Consider the following 23,650-nt stretch of genomic DNA (forward strand, 5'->3'; position numbering starts at 1 on the left):
TTGTCACCATGAAGTCACAGCGTGCTCTCGCCAATGAGCCACCGCGCACGTCCAATCCGCTCCCACTCAGGAAGTGTGCTGTTTTTGAAAATATTGGCGCTTGTTGTTTCAATGACGCTTGTCGGTGCTTGGTATTTCAGCGTAAATTATAATCATTGTAACGCCGAAATGACATGTAGCTGGATTTAAAGCAAACCAAACGCTCTTTAGTACGAGGTAAGATGCACGTAAACCGAAAGCAGGGCGGAAGGCGACGTTAACCGTTGTACCGTAGGATGCTAACAGGACTTAGCCTGTAATGCTAATGGAGGGAGGAGGCTCTGTTAAATCCACTCGTGTGCATCTTTTAGAGAACTTTCGTTATACAAATAACATTCATGCATTCGACGCTTGCGGATTAATCACAAGTTAGTACAAAAAGGAAGACAGACTAATTATAATCAAGTTTTATTGTTTTGGCACCATAGACTGTTTGGCACACATCATTGTTAGACCAGAATAAAATGTTGATTATGCGATTTTGTTGCCAGATAAAACGAGATTGTATAGTTTGCTGTGTATGTTGATCATATGTCAGGATGTAAACACTGAGTACATATCTAATATTTTCATTGATCAAACAATGTTTTGCTCCTTGCCTACGTAGCATATTTGGTGTGCAGTGGGTTTATTCTGGCCTCTTCTTGTTGCCAGTTTGTTCTACATTGTTTTGTTACGTTTTGTTTAACTTTTTCTTCATTTGTGCATTACATTTCACACACACTGTAAATATTTATGTACAAAGTTTACATACTAATGATGATGAAATTATTTTCATACTGTAAATTGTTTTCTTTATTCCAGGTTTCTACCCAACCAGTCACAATGGCCAGTAATGTTTGCAGCCATGTGAAGGTGGTTGTTCGTGTGAGGCCAGAAAATGATAGCGAGAAGCGTGAAAACTTTCGCAACGTTGTCCAAGTTGTGGATAACCACATGCTTATATTTGATCCCAAGCAACAGGACGTATCTTGTTTTGGGTCTCAAAGAGTGCGGAACAGAGACGTTAACAAGAGGCCCAATAAAGACCTCAAGTTTGTTTTTGACCATGTCTTCGGGGAAAACTCTACTCAAGTGGACATTTTTGAGAACACAACAAAAGCCGTTATAGATGGAGTAATGAATGGATTTAACTGCACAGGTAACTTATCAAGGCAGCTAGATCTGTCATGATAATTACTACTATATTGACTTTTTCAGAGTATGAAAGTTGGAAAAATATAGTTTTGGGAACAATATCTATCGTGTGAACATTTTCTTTGCACTACTGGAATGTTGTGGTTATTTTTTGGCGATATGGTTTAAGCCATACAAGGTTGGATTAACAACTTCTATGACTCATTGCAGATTGTAGATTCAGAATAGTTTTTGTGGTAAAAATCTACTCTTGGGGTTTTGTACCAGTGGCATACATTCATTTCAGTATTATTGTTTCAGCAATATCGCACTTCAGAGTTTGATACTGTGGCAGGTCTAAAGGCACTAAATAGTCCTACTTAACTTAAAGGTGCACTATGTAACTTTTCTGGTAGATGGTCTGCCACCTGCATGTATTAATGGCAGTGTTATTGCTTTGCTTGGAATATTCCACAGTGTGGCATTGCGCTTACCCATCTTGCATTTGCAACAGTTACAGGTGTTTTAATGACTTGGAAAACTTGGAATTTTTATTGTGAGTCGGTTACTTCTCCTCAGATCTCACCTGTAATTTGACTTGGTTGTGTCACATGCTTACGTCCATTGAGTTTAATAGTTTAATGCCATACTGTGAGACAAACATTCGAGACAAGGTAATAATATCTACAATGTATAGAAGTAGAAGGTGGATCCTCCACTTGAAAAGTTGGTCACTAGATGTCACCTATCCCTGGAGCATTATAACTATACAATATGACTTTACAGAGTAAAAATAACAAACTTCTGATTAGGGCTATGTTAATTAATCCAATTCATTGATAAATAGTGATTAGTAGAGCCAAAAATTCAACGAGACAAAGCGATCTTTGTGGATGCATGTGTTTCATTTGATTAAAGTGACCATTTGAGAGCTTTAAACTTGTAGAATATGTTTGTAACAGCCTTTTTTTAAAATATAGTTTTCCATAATCAGACAGCCCTTCTACTGATTCATGCATATTTTAAATATATTGTACTTTTTCCCTACGATTTTTTAAATGTATGTTTTTGTTCTGCAGTGTTTGCCTATGGGGCCACTGGTGCTGGGAAGACGCATACAATGTTAGGATCACAGAATAACCCTGGGGTTATGTATCGCACAATGAAAGAGCTGTTTAAACGGATGGACGAGGCCAAGGAGGAGAAAGAGTTTGCTGTTGCTTTCTCATATCTTGAGGTGATAAATAAAATCTGCATATTTGAAATAAATGATTACATTTAAATGTATTTAACTGTCTGATTTTTTTATTTTTTTCAGGTTTACAACGAGCAGATCAGAGACTTGTTGACGAACAATGGCCCTCTTGCAGTGCGAGAAGATGGACAGAAAGGAGTGGTGGTACAAAACCTCACTTTGCATCAGGTTGGTAAAACACACTATGTTTTTTTTACTGTCGGCTTGTGTTTTTGTTATATACATTCAACACTTGCCATGTGCTAAGTTGAAATGTACTCATATTTACATTTTTGTCAAATTCACTGTTGTTATGCTTTATTAAGATTATGCATGGCATTTGGTTAGTAATTTTCTGTAACTGAGACTTTGTAATGATATCACACTGGGGGACAAAAAAAAATTACGATTATCTGAAAATTAGTAAATAGAAAATAGATTAAAACAAACAAAGGAGCCTGTGATGTGTTCATGGTCCAGTTTAGGTCTTTGATTTTCCAACAAAAAGGTGAGAGTGACTAACTGAACAGTTTTAAAATAAAACTCAGATTGAAGTTTAACTTGAGTAACAAAGCTTCAGATAGAGCAGTCTCTCCAGTTAGCATCACAACCCCAGGGAATGTTGATGACATCAGCTGCAAAGTATCAATAGAAATTCTCCTGTTTAAGTCTGTATCACAAATTCAGAATATATTTACGTTGCATTTTTAATTTATTCATGTATTACTGCAGTTGTGGCAGAGATTCAGTTTATGAGAGAGGTGTGAGTGGCTGTGTAAACTACTGATGTTTACCTGCTGTGCCTCCCACATGCTTCTGGATCACACTCGTAGTCATTGAGCTCCTGTTTTCTGTTATAGCCCAAATCTGCAGAGCACATTCTTGAGGCGCTGGATTCTGGCAACCGAAACAGGACACAGCACCCAACAGACATGAACGCCACCTCCTCCCGCTCCCACGCTGTGTTTCAGGTACCTCATTTCATACAAACAAAGCCAAAACATTATGCATTATTTCATGATGATCATCTGCACCTTCTAAAAAGACTAGGTGTCGCAAGGTTCACTTTTTGCCAGTTACAACAAGTCTAGATTCATGTGCCAGGAAGGGCATCAGCCATAAAATATGTGTCAAAACAGTAATGCAAATTGCACACTTGGAGGCACATAACATAAACCTAAAATTTGAAATGTCAAAGAGTTGTAGTTAGTGTTGATAAGTAACTAAATACATGTACTGAAAATATGGATTCTGAATATTGATTTTGAGTAACTGTACCAGTACAGATACTCTTTCATTTTTTCATTTAGTAGCATTCAAAATACAGTTTCTTATCTAAATTAAAAGGAATACATGGTGATAATTGATCACACGATTTTGGCTCAGGACTGCATGAGAAAACTGCAAACAGCACTTGTAATGTAGTATGTGATTTTTCTTTCTCTAATTAGACGTAAATTAAAGCAAAACAAAAAATTTACCTGTTTGTAATTATGTATCATTGTTTTTATACTATGATTTAAATGCAACTCTGTGTTAAGTGTTCAGAATACAGCACTCAAATTATACTATATGTCAGAATATGTTACAAAATACATTTTAATTTGAGTATTCAGTATTCTGTAACAACATACATTTAGTATTCTTCCCATCACTGGTTGTACTGTAGTTGTAAAGTATGTTCAGTTTGATTTAAATAAAATAATGTTTGTCAACTATTTATTACTTTGTTTTCCAGATATATTTAAGACAACAGGACAAAACTGCCAGTCTCAACCCAAACGCATGCATCGCCAAAATGAGCCTAATTGACTTGGCTGGGTCAGAGAGAGCCAGCCACACAAATGCCAAAGGGGCACGTTTACGGGAAGGTGCAAACATAAATCGCTCACTTCTCGCTCTTGGAAATGTTATCAATGCACTCGCTGACCCCAAGGTGAGTTCTGCTCCACACATAAACAATTTTCAGCTTTTCAAATCATAACATTAGTTGTAACCATGTCATCAGGGCTAATATTTTGACATTTGCCACTTAAATGTCCTATGTTACATAAAATTGACTCTTGTGAGCTTTAAACCATGTTATAATGTTGTTACCTCATCATAAAGATACTTGGAGTTGTGTTTTGTTTCATTCACTCTAAAGCTCAAAATGCTCTGTTGCATCTTATGATGCCATGAAGCTGTAGTTTTTCAAGTCAACAGCCTTTTACCTTTTGTTCAGTAGAGAATGGCAATTCTAGGGCTGAAATTATCCAAATGATTCTAGAGAAAGTGTATGGTGTTTAAAACCACAGTGGAGCACTTCCTGTATTATCACCTGTTTGAGGGAAGAACTCAGCCTAAATAAGCAGGGTCTGTATATGTGAAAGAAACAAAACACAACTCCAGGTATGTTTGTGATGAGAAAACAATATTGTAACCTAGATCAGAATATAGTGTAATTTAGGCCTTTTAACCAAATTTAGGCTGTTAAAGTGGTGTTGATGTAGACTCTGCTTGAGTCACTAGAGACTGGTCTGACTCAAATCATTACTTTCACTTCAAAGTCAAAAGAAAGTAGACCTAATTTTAGTCACATCAACTGATTGTGTTTTGAATGTCCTTTGTAAAATAGATGATTAAATGTTTTTACCAACTGTACATGTAAATATGATCTGATCTTATTTGATATTTAATTGGGTTATGTATGGTATTAACATGGCTGATCTCCTCAGACCTAGATAGCTTAGCAGGGTTAGGACTAAACCATTGAATACCAGGTGGCATAGTGGGGCAGCGGCAACCCAGAAGATGTCAGATTGATTCTTGCATGGAGCAGTGCATACTGGTCATTGCGTTCTTGAGCAAGAAATCTCAGCTGCCTTGCCTATATGAATGTGGTGTGTGAGTGATTGGCGGTGATCCAAGGGGCCAGTAGCACAGGTTTGCAGTCTCGCTTCAGTCAGTGGATGTCAGGGCAGCTGGGGCTCCAAAAGTAGCTTACCGCAGTATGGACTGAACAATGAAGATGTGTCGATGTTAACAAAGAGGGTGTCTCTTAGAACTACTCAGATCTAAAACAAGTTTGTAAAAGTGAATTACACACTACTTGGGTTAAAAGATTAAAATGCCCTTAGTGAACACTCCAGAGAGACACAACCCAGTGAAGACTGAGTTTTTGGGTATTATTTCATTCTTGTTGCATACATTAACCTGTCAAGCAGTCCTCTCATTTTACATTCTGTCTCAGGAGAGCTGATGCGGGACACATGCACATAGGAAGTGCTGTGCAAACGTCTCACTGCCATGTTGAAAGGCGATCCTCCGTCAACAGGTCGCTCCATTCTTAGGTTCAAACAACGCTCTTTCATGGACACTGATCACTTAGGCTTAAACACTTGCACTACATACTTGTGTGCTGAACTTGTAGTCTGAGGATTTTGATCTTTGTGAACTTCTTTAACGCCCATGACTTAGGCCTAATCCGTCCACGCCCTGTGGTTATTGGAGCTGCACTGTTTAATGTCTGAAGACAGGGACATTAATGTTATGGCCATTGTTTAAAGGAAAGAATGTCCCCACTTGTGTCCCGGGATGACATACCATTCGTTTGAGTGAGAAGAATGTCGGCTACTTCTGTTTAGCTGGTTCACTATGTCATCTTTGTATGCCGCACAGAGATTTCATTAGAAGTCGCCTTTGGCAATGTACAAAATGATGCAGATAGATTTTATAATGTGTCCTTTCTCTTCATTACAGCCATTCATTTCGATAAGCCACTGTTTACACCCATAAAAGGCATTTCTTAGAAATGTTGTGTATATAGCCAAGATTGGATTAAATATTGAACAGATTTTTCTCACAAAGCTGCAACTGTAAAAATGTTTTTGTAACAGAAAGGTACATTTTCAGGTTGAGAGATTTTATTGCCTAAATATTTTTTAACTGGTATGGACAGAAGTATGAAAAATAAACTTAATAAACTGAATATGTGACCTCTATTAAAACTGGCCCATGCTCTCACTGTATTTGCAAAAGGTGTGACTGTAGTTCTCAGGGCCCAACACGACCTGTAACTGAGACCTCTGGATCCAGATGTGCTCTGAAATACTGTAACAGCTGTAAAGCTCCAACAGATCATTTTACTTTAACTTTGACTTTGTGCTGTCCCAACACCCCAGAGAGTGTGACTCACCTAAGTGCCTGCAGTTTATCTAATGCCATTTTACAGACACCGTTTGAGCAGGGACCAGCTGCAGACAGGCTGGAGACTCGAGCTGTCCGTATCTGTGGGCCATGTCAGATTTTATTGAGCTAAGACATTTATACCAGTTTTCAACTGAAATGTCAGCCTTGAAATTAATTTTATCATAGTTCTCGGAGATCTACACCACCTATTTTAGCCGACATTACTGAATGCATAAATTCAATGAGATTGTCAACACAAACATTAGCCTATAAAAGGGTTACATTTTGAGGAGACCATCTCTCTTCGGTGGCCTGGCAACACATTGGTGTTACTTTTGATGAGTTGAAGGAAGTGTCTGAAGTGTAAGCATCTTGGCTTGGTTGTTTTACTTGAAAACTTTGCCACTCAAGTGTAATAGAAGCAGTGTAAAAGTAATTGAAATGTATTTAATTTGTAGAAACATAATTCTTAAATCAAATATACTGGGAGAATTTATTCCATTTTAATGGAATAATTTCTTTCCACAAACACTGGTCTCATACAGACCATGATCAGACCCTAAACTATAAAAGCACTATTGGACTTAATTGCTACATAGGCCTGTTGCAAAAAAGTGATTTGGGGATTTAAGTATAAAGTTACTGACAAACATGATACTGCATTTGACTCCTGTTCCTAAAACTTATATTTACTTGCGTATCTACTCTTAAAATTCTCTTGTTTCAGAGCAAGAAGGCTCACATCCCATATCGAGATAGTAAGCTGACAAGGATCCTCAAAGACTCTTTGGGTGGTAACTGTCGGACTGTTATGATCGCTAATATCAGTCCTTCGTCCAAATCCTATGACGACACCCACAACACGCTCAAGTACGCCAACAGAGCCAAAGAGATCAAGTCTACGGTTAGTGCATAAAGCAAAATCCTGAAACTGGTCAAAATGTTAGATTTTCGTTTTTTTGTGTCATAATTAATACTTTTATTATTATTATTATCATTATTATTATTATTATTATTATTATTATTATTATTATTATTATTCATAATAATCATAATAATGTTATTGTTGTTGTTGTTGTTGTTTTTATTATTGTTATTATTATTATGTTTTTTTTTATTAGCTCAAGAGTAATGTTGTAAGTCTAGACAGTCACATTGGCCAGTATGCAGTGATCTGTGAGAAACAACGGCTAGAGGTAAAGAAAGTAATATTTTGTTGTTAAAATATAAAATTCTAACTCACAATGTTCTCTATGGCCTAAAGATCCAGCAATTGAAACTTAAACTGAAGGAGTACGAGGAAAGAAACATGCCTTCTGGAGTAGTTGGGATGAACACCTTACCGAAGCAAGCGGAGTTTAAAAGGTAAGCCTATACCTGTCTATAGTAATTAACTGAGTAATGTAGTGTAACAAACACTGACTTCCTTTACACCACTTTACACCAAAAGTGATAAATGCACTTTACACAGCGGTTAAACACACTAGATCCCTTATTAAGATAATTTGGTGCTAAATCCTGTTGTAGAATCTCTGTGTAATCAATAGCAACTTTTACATCAGTATCCTCCACGTTAAATACAAAATATCCCAATAAGACAAATTCACAAATGTCTCGATGAGGATATAAGAAAGTGATTTCGCTATTCCCCCTGTGCCATTAGGCTGTTGCCCATCCGCAGTTGGGTTCTGAACACATTGGCCTAATTAAAGTATTCCTCATCTGAACAAACCTGTTTGTGTCACGGCCATCTTTGAGCTGGCATTAGGATTTCCTGGAAACTCAAATTCCGGGAAAACTCATGCATCTTTTACATAACATGGCTCCTGTTGGTGTTACAACTCAATAACAATCAATCAGGTGTCATAACCATTATTGTGTCAATTCATCATCACAAATGACTGTATTTTAAAACGGCAATTGGTTTAATTATATGGTAATTGGTTTAATATATAACAAAGCTGATTGTATTCACAGGGTTAGTTTTTCCAGGGATAAGGCATGTGTGTATGAAATTAATATTGCATCTCATAAAATACATTTGAGTGCTTGATATTAGCAGGAAAGAGACTTTTTTTTTTTTTTTTTCTAACTCTAACCCTAACCCTCACAAATATAATAGTATGAAAGTCCACTGAACATTATATATATATATGTATTTAAAGTTACAATATTGGCTATGAGCCTTTGCAAAATGGAAAGATTGTTGTGTGATTTCTTTCACTTTCTTTAATATGAATTCCTTCACTTTATTTACCACTTTAGTTTATTGTTCATGTTTGTCTAGACTACTAATAAATGAATAATATAATTCAGGGGTCAGTAAATAAATCTGCTTGTTGGCTATGAGAGGTTTGTGTACAAGGCTGCAGTGAATCAGTGCAGACCCCCCCTATCTGTATCTTCTTCTGGGTGTCACAAATATGTATTCAGTGCACATTGGTATTCGGGGCGGGGGATACAGAAAAGCTGAATGAGTCTCTCCCACACGTTTCATTCACTGGCATCAGAATTCACAACTCACACAGAGGCTCTGAATAGAGGCAGCACGCTTCTCACACCATTAAAAATTCAGCAGTCTAGCAAGGCCACGACGGCTCCTACGTCATTGGAGTTGCATTGAAGAGTGCAGTCACATTTCAGAGATGGCTCCTTGCTCTTATTTACCTGCTGCCTCTCCTCTCACTTTAGCTCCACAGACATTCCCTAGCATCTAATCTGGTATATCTTCTTTTTCCCTGGGATTTTATTCAGCACATACGTCAGAAATCTATTTCTGGTGCTGTTAAAACAAACTTGTGACCTTGTATAGATGGTGCAGCTTATGCCATTACTTGTGTTTTATTTGTCTCTTGATTTTTAAGGATTTGCCACGTAATTCTGCAGATGTGTCTGCTCCAGATTGCAAAATATTTCAAGCTAAAGTTTATTTTTGAACGTTCTAATATAGAAAACATATACACAGAGTACATTTTTATGCACTAGTAAGCAGAACATTGCTACTGATGTTTTCTGTGAGATATAATATCTAAAATGGACTGTTATCATTATTAGATTTTATGGAAACAAACTGCATGTTTTTAAAAAGAAGAAAAAAAAGTGTGCAAGACTGTTATTGCACCAACAAGACACTTTATTTGCAGTGAAATTAAATACAAGTGACCAAAGTTACAGTATTTATGCAGTAATTGCAGATCATTGAAATGGGGGCTGTTATGCTCCTCTTCATTCTGCCTCTGGGATCAATAATAAAGTTTATCACATTGATCCACATTAAAGTCTAAGCACTGCCATCTCTTGAAGTTTGAGTCTGAGTGCAGTTGTTGTGTGCAGGGTGTCCGAGGCTCTGCAGACAATCTTCTCGAGTCGGGCTCTGATCAGGCAGGAGCAGCTGGAGCTGGAGAGGCAGCTGAAGGAGAACGAGCTCCGGCAGCGCTTCTGTGAGGAGGACCAACTGCAGGTCCAGTACTTCTGTGCCAAAGAAAAGACAGAGAAGGTATGCACTGCTTACTCTGCTTTCCACCGAGGCCAACATCCCAGCAGTATCCTGCTGCTGGATCATCATTTTAACTTCCACAAAGTGACTAAAACTCTCATTCATGCCCCCTGTGCACAAGGTCATTGATACCTTTGTGAGAATATGCTCTGCTATTTGAGAGTCCACCATAAATGCTACAAAATATGTTGTCGAAAAACAAAAAAAATTTAAGGCTGAATCATAACACTCTTGGGCCTCCTCTAGCACTTTCTTGAGATGTGCATAAATACCACCATTTAACACACTGCTTATGGCTTCAACAAAATGAACAGTGAATTCACTAGAGCCGTGTGTGTTTTTACATCAAGTTGTTACGAGTTTGTAGTTGCTTTAAACTCCTTCATTTCTCTCTCACAGGCCACTTGTAAGTTTGAGCGCAAGATTGCCAGCTTACGCACCCAGCAGCAGCACATTTGCAAACGCTTGAAAGAGGCAAAAACTCGCTTCTTGGACAATGACGGCTGCCTGCACCGTGTTGAAAATGAAATGAAGTTGTTAAAGACGAATAATCAGATCTTTGAGGTGAGTGCAACCTGGGCCGTGATGCAATCCTTTGTAAAAACCCTTTCAACAGTTTATGAATACTTAAATGACTAGCAGTGGGCATGTAGCTCTTGACTATTTAAAACTAATTTGTCAACAAAATCCCTGTCCTGCTCACAACACTTGATGGCAGTGTGCTTAATTACACAAGCGGAGAGTGATCTAACCTGTTGACTCACTCTAACGAGTCCAGGCTGCTTAATTAGATATAGACTAAAACTTTACAATGTGCGCTCGAGCCTTCAAAACTCAACACTTGTTGTTTTTTGTTTGTTTATTTTGGAAGGTAGGCTGTGTCTCACTGGTGTCGTGACTGTCTTTGTTTTCTTCCCATCTGTTCCCCCAGTAATTAGAGCCGTGCTCATTTTATTTCTCCAGCTCACTCGTAGATCACTGAAGAGAATAAATCAATAGCCTTTACTCATCCTTCACACAGGAGCCAGTTACCTAAAACCCTGTCCATGTTATTTTTTCTTCTTTACTCTTTTTCCAGGAACAGGCCCAGAACTATGACGCACCTCCTAGTCAAATGTTCTCCACGCTGTTGTTTCGTAGTTCTCTTACGTCAGATTGCCTTTCCCCCTCTTTCTGACAATCGTTCAGCTACAAACCTTACATGAAAAGTGCATATTCACCCTCGCCGTACTCCACGCTCCCTACCGACCGGGTCCAGGGCATAACTCACAGCCAATTTGACGTATGCACGAGTGACTTTTTGTGTTGACCTTTGTGCAGGTGCTGGAGAAGGAGCTGCACTGCCACAGACTGGAGTTGCAGGTGAACGATCTGAAACAACACATCAAGCAGATGGTGGAGCTCACAGCACTGCAGGACCAGGAGAACAAGAGGATGCAGAAGTAGGTCATGAACACCAAACACCAAAACAACCATCTGATCAAGCCAGTTGGTTATATCAGTGTGTTTTATGTTTGTATTAATGTGGCTCTACATGGCTATATAAAGGACCAATACTACACTATTTTCTGATCAGTGTTATAATGTTGTTTCCTCATCAAAAACATACCTGGAGTTGTGTTTTGTTTCCTTCACACATGTTCCTTCACCCAAACCCTGCATGTTTAGATTGAACTCTTCTCTCAGACAAAAAACCCTTTGTTCCACCTTGTGATGTCATGTGATAATACAGGAAGTGCTCCACTGTGTTTTTAAATTCCATACACCTTCGCTAGAAGTATTTGGATAATCTCAGCCCTTGAAATTGCTCTCTACTAAAGGTAAAAGTAGCTGTTAACTTGAAAACTATTGTTTTTTGAACTCACAAGGTGGAACAGAGCATTTTGAGCTTTAGAAAAATAGACAGAATAAAGGATTAATCAAATGTGTGACTGAAATAAAACACAACTTCAGGTACGTTTTTAGTGAGGTAACAACAACAGCTCAAAAGAGTAAATTTTGTGTAATATAGGCCCTTTTAAAAATGCTGGATAAACATGCTATACTGTATATCATGAACACAAATTTTTATTCAGATTTTTATTTACAATTTTCTTTGCAAAGTGTAAACTATTTGAACTGAGAAGTTTTAGACAAACTAGCCTTCCTGAATCTGGCTTATTGAAATATCTGTTTTGCTCTTTTAGAATGATGAACATTCTCCTGCCCGCCTATAGCCGCCACCACTCATCTTTATGTAAGGCTGGATTAAGCACAAAAACAGACCACGAGGAGACAGCAGAGTTGGAGCATTTGGTTCTTCGAGAGAGAGGTGTGGTTTGGGCGGACCAGGAGGGGGCGGAACTAACACTGAAACTCGAAGGAAATGGTACGGAGTCAAAAGACAGGAATGAAACTGAGGCTGTTGGTCTCGACAGTGAACTGGCCCCATTCCTGTCTTTCTCACACCTGCACTACCACCAGAGCAGCCCTTGTAGTAAGTTTGTGAATGTAAACAATTATAGTTATTTTCAGTTTAATGTGATTGTAATGATGTACAGTGGTGCCTGACCCTTAACATTACACTGAAACACTATTTAGATTTTATTTAATTGGTGCTCTTCACAGCAGTACTAACTGAATAGAATAGAAACAGCTTTATTTAATTAAGGAACCATTTAGAGAAACAATTTCAATCTTCTCTGTGCTAAATGTAAAATATAGACAAGATGGCAATATATTGCAAAGCAATTTACCCAATAATAAGATATAAATCACCCTTCCCCTTTAATTAACTCGCTGAAGAGCCTGTTACAGCACTGATCTCCCAGTGAGAGGCTTCACAGTGAATGAATTAAAGTTGAACCAATGGGAAGGAAAATAAACAGCCAACAGCCCCAGGAGCAGGTTATGTTATAGGTGTGATTCACAGTTACTTGGCAAAGGTTGACTACTGGCTGTTTGCTCAACTAACATGTATTTGTACACAGGAAAGTGCACATGGCACAGAAACATGGTCAAGTACTTGTTGCCCTTTCAATTTATGTATTTTGTATTCAATTTCCATAGTCATGTGGAACACAAAGCAATGGCTAGTAGCTTTTTTTAAGGTAGAAATGTTGCACTGCTTATGCATGCACGTTATATCCACATTTTTTATTATGATCATAATCATTATTATTATTAACAATAATAATAATAATAATAATGTGCAAACTAATACTAATAACGGATTTACTGGATTAGGTAGAGACTGGCTAAATCTAAGTTTAATGTAGTTTTTTATGAAATGTCAGATAAATAATTCTGTGGAACAGTTTCGTGTACAAAATGCCCTGTGAGCACATGAGCATATTTTTCTTTGTTGTGTACTCTTGTCAGGCTTGTGTCAGGTGTCCCGCATGGACCAGTGCGTTTGGCTCTGGTCCAGGTCCAGTGTTTGCAGTGGGACCGTGTGACGATCTGATCATTCTTAACTGTCATCCCCACATGACCCAGCAGCAGCAGCAGCTCCCAACTGACACACAGACATGACAGACAGCAGAGAGGCACCAAAACACACCAACACCACTCTATTACTCCAGTCTGTCTATCATTTATCACTCCAAACTACATCTACCCCTCCGCCCCCATTGCCCCCACCAGAACCCACTGGTCCTCAGCTGAGGAGGTCGAGCCCGCCTCCTGTGCACAGGCTTCAAACAGTGCTTAAATCATTGGGTTTAAGCTGGTCTGATTGTTGGACAAATTTGATCCCCAGTGATTTGTGTAATTTACAATTTTATAACTGCTGTTATTGCTGCATTATGGTGTTTGCTGTGTGGGTGTACATTCAGTTAAACAATGTAATTAAAAGTATAGTAGGACTGAACTACTCTATTCAAACTTCCAGTAACACTGTAACAGTATAATAGATGAGCCACTCACATTGATATACTAAACAAGCACAAACTTTCACTCACAATTCTAATATTGTAAAAGTAACATTTCTTGTAAACATTTACCATATAGGAGATTTTTCATTGCTTGAATCTTGTTTGTGTAGGTTCGGAGTCCCGTTCAAAGCGACCCTCATTGTGTCAAGGCTCTTCCTCACCAAAAGGTAAACCCCCCTCCCACTTACACTAACATGCTGTGCTCATTCACGTAAAGCCCCATAAACCTCAGTCACACGTTCATGTATGTGTCACCCTGCACTCTATCCATCACAATTAATAAACCAGACATTTTACAAGACTCCGTCATGGTCATTAAAAACACAATACTACAGTAATTACCCATTGCATGTAAATATGACTTGTGTACACTTCTTTATTACAAGATCTTGTTTTTAACTTTTAGTGAGGCAGACTTATTGAGACCAGTAAAATGTACTATAAAAATGACACATTTAATATACTGTGATTTATAGCAGTATTGCAGACGTTTGTCCTGGCCAAAGCTGAATAATGAAATGATGTGAATGTTCACAGCCAGTTTTATTGAAGAGAAAGTGGAGAGGGGCCTTCAGGGAGGTGGGACACAGAAAAGCCCGTGAAATACTGCTCTGCAAATTGGGTGTAATGACATTTAATGCAGGTGGTCTACATCTACTGAAAGTTTGAAACATATTGTGGGAAACATATTGTTGCCATATTGTGGGGGGAAAGGCCTATGCCAAGTGATTAGTGAATAAATCAAATAAAAATTATGAAGAGGTGTAGCTATTGTTAAAATTCATGTACAAGTACACGTTGAGAAGGATCTTTCCCTCTTCCAGTTTTTGGTTCACTCACAACAGAAGGAGCGATGCCAGCTCCTCTACAAGTGTTTATATGCTTGTAATTGAGTAAATTAGTCGCAAATGGGGAGTATATTTTCATGGCCTGTTAAACTGTGGATTGTTTTGTAAACCATTTGGCCTGAAATATGTTGACGTTCTGGGAAAAAATGCTGGTCATAAATTGGCCCAGTCTCACTAATGTCTTGGAGATCAGCACAAATAACACACTGGAAATGCACTTTCTCAAACGAATTACAGAAATTGACAAACATTGTAGTACATATTTGTCCTATTACAAAATGACTGACTGCTGCTTTATCTGAAGCCCTATTCGCAACTAATAGTGTCATGTTTACTCACAATAATGCTTGTTATTAATTATGGAGTATAATGACACTGTAATTAAATAGTAATCAGCCATCTTGAATAATCTGCACATGCATGGAGGAGGCGTTTCTTTTGCGATATCGGTTCCTATCAATCAATATGTAACAGTGGCAGTAAATGCAGCGCTTATTGCATCTCATAAGACAGTGCATACAAAGAACATTATTGATCTCGCAATGGAGAAAGTCACTTGTCAAGGTAGCTCTTATAACACAATAATGTGTAATCAAGATGGGTGTAAGAATCTATACAAGAAATAACCATTTTAAAAGTGTGCTATGTAACGTTTTAGGTGGGGGTTTCTGCTAGCTGTTTGTCTCTATGGAACTTTGTGGAATGATACACAGTATGTCATTAAACTCATCTATTAAGCATTGTTTTCATTACAGGTGTTTTACTTGTTTTACTGTGAACAGAATCTTCTATCCACATATCTGACTTGTAACTTTACCTGGTCGCGTAACTTAGGCCTGTTACGATGACACATTTTGAAGCATGATGCTACAAGGATATACTGAGATGAAAGATAATATTGAAACTACTATGCCACCGATAAAATAACAATAATGCAAGATAATCCTTTTAAACCATTTTTAAATAGATAGTCATTAAATGTCATAAGCTGCAAGAAATAAATAGCAGAATGAAGCAATTATTAGCCACAGAAGTTAGTTTTTCAACCCTCTACAGCTCAATCTCTCAATTTTGAAATTGTATGCACAATACATTTTGACTACCAAAATATATTGTTCCAGCTTTGACCGATAAGTCAGTTATCACAACAGGCCCAGCGTCACCTTCTTGTCTCCATGGCGATGGAGATCAGTTTATAATGCCATACTGTGGAATATTCTAATCAAAGCAATAACATCTCCACGGAGGCGAGCAACTAAAGTCTCCAGCACCATAGTCACATAGTGCAAAATAAATCAAAATTATAATATATTTACACAACTGTGGTGGAAGTTCATGGTTAAAGTGACCATTGTGATTGACACTGTGTAGAGTGTCAGGTGTAGGGTTATTGCACTAAATAAACAGATCAGAATGCAGAATCATAACTGTGGTGGGGTTGAAGGACCTAATAATAACAGGAACTTGTTTTGCCCCGCCCTCCCTCTGCATCTGCCCCTCCTGCACACATTCGGGTGAACACTGGTGCAGAGCTAAATGACAAATGTTTTCACAGACACCGCTGCTGTTATTTAAGCGACTGCTCTAATCTGATCCGCGTCGGTTTGTCACTCCCTTACTGCCTCCTGGGCTCTTAATGCTCGTCACTGCAGCATGTTATGAGAAAAGGCTCCACCCTGCAGCCCGCTAAACCAATCAAATCTGATCTGTTTGAGAGAGGGCCGGGGATTTGAAAGCGTATTAACTCTTACACTGCTGGGTTCTCCAGCAATAACCAAACAATGAACATGTTTACGCTTTTGTAAACATGCAGTTTAACATTTAGTGCTAGAGTGACCATGCTCTTTTGGCCCTTTTTATAATAATAATAATAATAAATATTGTCATTATCTTTATTCATCATTAACACCTTTTCTGTATCACATCTTATCATTTCACCCTTCACTTTTTCCATCCTCTATTATTACCTTTTCTTAATCCCTCAGATGTCTGTTCATCTCCTCTGTCCTATACCTTTTGTTCCCACCTACTCTGCACTGTTTTTTCTCTGTCTCGAAGCCTAACCCTCCCAATCCCTCTTGAGCTCCATTCATGAAAATGCAGATCCACAGCAGGGCAGGGGAAAAACGTCAACACACGTAAACTCCCCTGATCCACCAACCAGAAAAGGCGCACTATAAAAAACAGGCAGCGGCAACCAGGCGACCCTGATTCAGTGCAGCCTACACCAGAAATAGCAACTCATGCATGTATTAATCCCCTACAAGCCAAAAATATGTGATTGAAAGAACGCGGCTGCCATTTATTGCTAAGGAAAACTCTACAGCACCGCAGAAAGAGACGATTCATCTTTGTCTCCTCACCTTCCCGTCTCGAGTCTGACTCACTTTCAGCTAAAAATTGCTTTCTGATATTTAGGGAAGAGTAGGGGATCAGTCTTTTTCATTTGCATTTACTGTTCTGGCATTTGTCCTGGCTCTCCTCTCTCCCCATCACACACTCACAGCACCTCTGCAGGAAATGCCATGACTATAATGGCTTTCATAATGTGATGCAGACATGGACCAAACATATTGACCCCATTATGCACCGCAACCTGTACACAGATGCTTTGTAGAGAATGGTGTTTTTGTGAATGGGCCGGTGTGAAAGAACTGCAGAAGACATCAAAAAAATGGTTCGCATTTAAAGGCACAGTACCCAGAAATTCTCCCACTGCCCTAATACTGTAACAGAATGACAAGCTGTTTAATAGTATTTAATCTGAAAAGGAAAGAAAAACAAATTCTTGTATTATTATTATTGTTATTATTATTATAGTTCTTATTAAACTAAGTTGCTTGTAATTTAAAAATGTAATAATAATCCTGCATGATGCCATGGGAATAAAAAGATTATAGACAAAGGAACATGTCCATGGAAACAAGCAGGTCCTACTCCAGAAAGTTTGTGGAGATGCAAGCCCCTCAGAGTAAGGAAACACTGTTTTCATTGCAATAAACATGAAAAAGTCAGTTTAGTCTTGTTTTTTGGCTAGTTGAATTCTGTGGCTTTAATAAAATCTTCATCCAAATATTTTCCACTACTTCTAATGACAAGAACAACTTCAAGTTGAAGTTGACTCGAGTTCAAGTTGACATTTTTTAAATGGCTGTGTTGAAGGTTGTTTGTTCAGCATCATTACCGCATTTTTCTGAGCATAACTTTTGGCCATTTTAATTTTCAGTACTACTCTTTTTGAATTGTTTTGAAATGTGGATTTCAAAAGTGAATACAACTGAATATGCATTGAATTTGTTGAAGTAACAGCCTTTGGTAGAATCTCTGTAAGAAATGGTTAAAGACAATTCAACGTGAGCGACCTTCTGAGTCTCTTGTTAACCTCGAGCCGTGACGCCATAGTTGAGATAAAGACAGTTGTTTTATTCTATCAACAAAGATTTGATCACAAAGTAGCTTGCAGCACTTCCAAACACTATTCACATTTTCTAAAACATATTTGCAAAAGAGATACATAGATTCCAATTCGATAATTACATGCAACTTTTATCACATTTTTAACCCTCTTTTTTAGGACATGAACATCAGACAGACTCCAAGCAGGTTGTCCCTCTCAAAGCTCCCACCAGGAGAAACCTGTCTGCGTCTATGGCCCCCCAGGGTCCCAGGTCCCCTGCCCTGCTTCCTATGAGTGAGGATGGGGTTGTCCTTCTGCAGCGGACCCCCGAGCACAGTCAGAGAGCTGTCCAGGGCGCCAGCTTAGACCCCAACGCCACTTTTGAGGTCGTAGAACAAGAAGATCAAACCAATGCAACCATCATCCTGGGTCACAGCAGCAGTCCAACGCTGGAGTTAAAATCTGCACCCCTCTGTGGTCGAATCCAACCTCTGCCACCTGCAAAGGCCAACCCCAACAAAAGGTTAGTAATGTGTTCAAATCTGCACATAATCCACTTAAATAATTATAATATTATCATTATTAAATATCATATTCATATATATATATCATATATAATGTAAAGATTGTATAAGAAGTGCAGTCTGCCTAAACCATTCGAAGGGGCTTAATCCCTAAAACCTTATTCGATCCAGACAAAAGGGAAAATAACTGGAACATTAGACCAAGAGGCTTAAGAGAGCTGAGCCGCATCCTGGTGCAGCAGACGACACAACAAAAGCCAACAGTATCAGTGTTTGTGATGCAACAATGTATTTTTCATATCAAATCATCCCAGTGGAGGCGCCGGGCCACTGACACACAGGCACTGGATTTGTGGGATTACAGTCTGCTCCTGCTCCACAGCACATGCCCAGGGTCAAATCATCAGTGAACGCTATTCTTCCTTTAAATAACGCTGATCAATGAATAGTTGTGATTCAAACAGCACAGATCTTAAATGTATATCTACAATAATGGTTTTCAGATGTACAGGTTAAGTTACAAAGTTGTATTGATTGTTTTTATATCCATGGATTTCATTTCATGGAAAAGTGGGACTGCGGGCATAGCTATTAACTATCTCAAATAAAATGTCTTGAATGGTAAAAGTTCTTAAGATGACACATGTGTTGCTGAATATGATGCACAGCTTAGAGAATTATCAAAAATTTGTTCTCAAAATGTAGCGTGCTGAAACCCATGAAAAGAAACTCACAACTTTCCAGATATAACATAAAACAGCTGCTCTACCACACAAGTATTTTAGCCAATTCTTAATGTCAGTCTTCCTTTTAGACCACCAATCCTGTCATTACAAGAAACCAGACGGACCAAGCCTAAGTACATGGAGATGACGTCCTCCGCACAAGGAAAACGCAAGTTTAACCAGTAATGTCCTGTTTTATTCCTTTTTTTTTTTTTTTTTACTTTATTAGTATGTTTTGTGTTGGGTTTAAAGTATATTTTTGTCTTTTATTATTTAGTGTGATAAAAGAGGACACACAGGGGATGTCTGCAGCAAAACGTATCAAGAAAGACCCCTCCGTGACGCGCAAACCTCTCAGAGTAAATCGGACAGGCGGTGAGTGAGTGACGCTTTTACCGTTTTAGTTTTGCACGACATTTTCTACATTATGGGTTCACACTAGTATAGCATTACGATGAATAGTCACTCCATTAACCCCAATATGGAAACAGTAATGAATGGATTTAAGTAAGTTTTACCAAAACCTCAGCTCCTGTCGGGTTTTCTGGTCTGCAGTGGTCAGTAGGTCTTCAATTAGGAAGTGAGGGGGGGCTTTGTATTTTGATTCAGCAGAAGCTAGGATTGAACTATTATTCTAGAAAAAAAAAAGAATTGTAATTTTTCTGGCAAAATTTTGAATAGTTTGCTATTTTTATATTCTGATTTAGTTCACAGTGCACGTTTTTAAACATGTTCCAGGAGCATTCACATTTGTACTGTTATGTGAACTGCTAAACAAATACTAAAATACCATGCATTTCAGAACATGTTTGAAGAGATCCATTTTGATGTTCTAGTCAATTTATCTTCATAAGTACATCAGATTCTCTCATGTAGACAGATTTGTTTGCTTAAGGCGGCTGTCCTTCCCTTTTTTTTTCTTTTTTATGTTACTTCTCAGTTTTCATGTAAACTATCAGAAAATCTCTAACTATTTTTTTTTTTTTTTTTTTAGATCCCTGACAACTAGGCCTGTCATAATACATACTATATGAACTTTTTGTTTAATATATGTTAAATGAAACAATAATTTTTGGGAGGTCAGTATTTATAGAGTGTACATTTTTGGTTATACTACAACATTTTGGCAGCAGAAGGTTGAATTGAATAAATTCTGTGCTAAAGTAAGTACAAATGTGTTTCATTCTATTTATTAAAGCTCATGTTTTGTTTTTGTTTGTTTTTTAACAGTATGGAAAACTAGACTTTGATCTAAATCTGCTCTTGGGTTTTTGAGTCAGTGATAAATTAGCTTCAGAATTATCGTTTATCGTCATCATTTACATCAGCAATATATCGAACTTCAGAATTTGGTATCATGACAATCCTTCTAAGAGCACATTTTTCTTTAGTTTTAATTGTCTCTTTTGCATTAAAAACACTAAAAAAAACCACATTAAAATATACTTGTATAGAATATTAATATTTTAGATCTCTTCAAAACGATTTCTCTTTATTGCTTACATCTACAATCCCACTAGTTTACAATGTTTGCTGGGGGGGTGATGCAATGTTATTCCTGATGGCTGCACAGAAGAGGAGCTAGTCTTAAGTTGAAGTGTAAACCAGGCCTTGACGTCAGAGCTTCAACAATGTGTGGAGCTATTTTCTCTCCTTTGTCTCATGTTTATTCTTGACTCTGTTTGCTCTGTGCCCTCAGGTTCAGAGGAGAACAAGCCCCAGAGAGTCGTCAGGAGCATCTCAGAAGGCAACCTCAACCTCCTGGAGCCTCACAAACCCAGATCCATTTTCTATAAAACTACACAAAAGTTTAAGCAAGTGGCCAAGCGGATGTGAGCGGACAGATCAAAAATCACTATTAACCCTCATCTCATCACCGTCCTTTGTAACATATAAATTACACACAGATAATAGTGTAGCCCTCAACAATACAACAATATGGACTAATATGAAGAAGCCACAAACCACTGCCTTTTACCTGACGTTTAAATAAAGATTTTATAGATTTGTAATTAGATTATTGTGGTTTTGTTTAGGGATGTCTCTTAAAGGTACACTACGTAAGCTTTTTTTAGGGACTGGTCTGCCACCTGCTTGTTTCAGTGGAGATGTTATACCTGGAATGTTCCATACATATCTACTTCCATGGAGACAGACAGGTGTGGATTCATGCTAAGTTACAGGTCAGATCTGTGGAGAAGTGACCCTGCTCACAGTAACGGTACATGTTTTTCTGAGCAATAAATGCAAGGTAAGTTTAATGCCATACTGGGAAAGTTTCTGGCAAAGCGCTAACATGTCAAGCAGGAGGCCACCTGAAAAGATGCATAGTGCACCTTTAATATAGATTTAATTTGATTTTAAATGTAGCCTCGTACTTTTACTAAGAGGTCCTGTGGTTCTTGTTTCTCTGCTGATTCTCTGGGCAGCTAATGACATTGATGGACTCAATAAAATATCACAATGTCAAGAAAAAACTGCTCTGTTTTGAGCAGATTGTATTCAGTTATTTTGTTGAGGAGTTAAAACGGAACAACAATAAAGTGGCATGTATGATCCTGAATCATTTCTAACTAACTTTATTTTCTTTTAAATGGAGTATGTTTTGTGTGTGTGGAGTGTGAATGGGCCTAAATGACGTTTGAGTTACAGGCTGTTCCCACAGTAAGTGACACGGCTCTGACTCAGGAAAGGTGAAAATACAAAGGCTCAAAAAATTGAAGTGACCCAAGAGTGACTCGCCGCAAAACTCGCAAAAATAACTTTGTCACCAAGTCCACATCAAGACAACACACTGTGTCTTTGAGAGTTATTGATGCTCTGCCTACGCAGTTTACTTAGTGAGAGCTTTTTACTACAATAAACATTTAGTACCCAGAGTGAGGCGCGCTCCCAACAGCTCCAAACTTTACTGAAGTCTTTATAGTTGATGCTTTTCCACTTTTGAGTTGTGTTTCCAAAATATTTCAGGCTTCCCTGTGTTGCATTTTTAGCTGGCTCAGATGTAAAGAGTCGCAGCTTTTATTAGAAATGTGCACATCACAAAAACCAGCCCCCTGCTGCGCTGAGGGTGGGACCTCATTGCCGTGTCTAAGAGGACTAGACTTGTCACTTTGAATTTAGTCCTGCAGTTTTCAGTGCCACCGCGTTCAGTGTGATCTTTATTTTTAGCTCAGGGCTCAATGCATATATCAGCACTGTACTGCGCAGGCACCAACACCTCTGCTCTCATTCACAAGAATCTCTTCATTGTGTGAGCGTCGAGAGGGAGCGGGCACAGAGGCAGGCCGTGGCTAAAGTTTATTAACTTTTTGTGAGCCAATAGGGCGGTGCGTGCGTTTTTCCCACTGACCAATGGGGCAGGCCGAGAGGTTGGAGGTGGGTGTTGCTTAGCAACTGCAGGTAGAATTTCAGATCATTCCGGACCCATTGTTTTATGAGAGAGCGAGTACGAGCTTGTGTTGTGATTGTTTGTAAAGAAAAAAAAAAAAAAGTCTTTTTTTAAAAATGCGTCACAAAGTTGACAACTCTATTTTTGTGTTTTGTGACTGAGATCACAGTACCTTCAATGGCATTTCAGTCAGAACACTTTTAATGAACCATAGTATTATGTTACTAGACACTGACAAACAGGAACTCCTGCTACATCAACACTGCTGTTTGCACTGCTTGGGTATTTTAATTATAGGCACTTCACATTTTTTAAATATTTTTAAGAAACTTAAGGTTTTACTGGTTACAGGTATCCAGGCATCAACAAATTTCAAGTTTTGAGCTGCAAACATTTTAAGACCATTCTCTTGTATTTAAAAGAAGGCTGTCTTGTTCAAAAATAAGCATGTGATCCTCCTACAATGTTCTTGACTCCCACGAGGTGGCACGTCACAGCTGTGAACTTTTTGTCCCCCGTCTAATGAGATGACCTGATATCTCCGACCAATATGTCAGAGAGGAATAACTCATGAAGTGCTGTCCTCTCTCCACTAATCATGCTTTGTTTTACCCCTCTCCTGAAGTCTCTGTGCTGCTATATGTCTCCCCAGTGAATGTAGGTTTATTTAAAGGACCACTGTCATAGCCTCCCCATATCCATGCTCTGATCTGTCATTTTCATATTAAGATGTTTGTTGTGTAATTCTATGCATGATTTGGGAAAATGTCATCACAATAAAGTCAAGTTTAGTCTA

The 23,650-nt window shown here is 38.3% G+C and overlaps 1 protein-coding gene across 3 annotated transcripts; it reads left to right on the forward strand.

The window, feature by feature from the left end:
- Positions 1 to 73: 73 nt before the first annotated feature.
- kif18a (kinesin family member 18A) lies at positions 74 to 22,026 on the forward strand. 3 transcript variants are annotated; one of them, XR_008632278.1, is made up of 19 exons: positions 74 to 216; positions 844 to 1,180; positions 2,235 to 2,392; positions 2,474 to 2,578; positions 3,250 to 3,360; positions 4,128 to 4,325; positions 7,287 to 7,463; positions 7,681 to 7,755; positions 7,824 to 7,924; positions 9,893 to 10,055; positions 10,455 to 10,619; positions 11,376 to 11,497; positions 12,242 to 12,531; positions 14,080 to 14,136; positions 18,392 to 18,737; positions 19,553 to 19,645; positions 19,741 to 19,838; positions 20,458 to 20,626; positions 21,163 to 21,300. XR_008632278.1 is itself a non-coding variant. In XM_055154558.1 (18 exons), the coding sequence occupies exons 2-18, from the start codon at positions 865 to 867 to the stop codon at positions 21,257 to 21,259; spliced, it is 2,676 nt and encodes an 891-aa protein (XP_055010533.1). In that variant the 5' UTR covers positions 74 to 216; positions 844 to 864; the 3' UTR covers positions 21,260 to 22,026. The 3 variants fall into 3 exon arrangements, 2 of the variants coding, with proteins under 2 accessions (XP_055010533.1, XP_020794532.1); XM_055154558.1 differs by lacking the exon at positions 20,458 to 20,626 and having other exon boundaries at positions 19,741 to 19,842; positions 21,163 to 22,026; XM_020938873.2 differs by lacking the exon at positions 20,458 to 20,626 and having other exon boundaries at positions 21,163 to 22,026.
- The last annotated feature ends 1,624 nt before the right edge of the window (positions 22,027 to 23,650 follow it).

Source organism: Boleophthalmus pectinirostris, unplaced genomic scaffold (genome assembly GCF_026225935.1).
Source record: "Boleophthalmus pectinirostris isolate CB_2022bp ecotype Guang Dong unplaced genomic scaffold, ASM2622593v1 HiC_scaffold_19, whole genome shotgun sequence".
NCBI classification, from domain to species: Eukaryota; Metazoa; Chordata; class Actinopteri; order Gobiiformes; family Gobiidae; genus Boleophthalmus; species Boleophthalmus pectinirostris.

Excerpts from the sequence above, each read along its gene's own strand:
- kif18a (XM_020938873.2), top strand. The coding sequence starts at position 865 with ATGGCCAGTAATGTTTGCAGCCATGTGAAGGTGGTTGTTCGTGTGAGG. Across the intron at positions 10,620-11,375 it reads CGAATAATCAGATCTTTGAG|GTGCTGGAGAAGGAGCTGCA; the intron begins GTGAGTGCAACC and ends ACCTTTGTGCAG. Across the intron at positions 19,839-21,162 it reads CAGAGTAAATCGGACAGGCG|GTTCAGAGGAGAACAAGCCC; the intron begins GTGAGTGAGTGA and ends CTGTGCCCTCAG.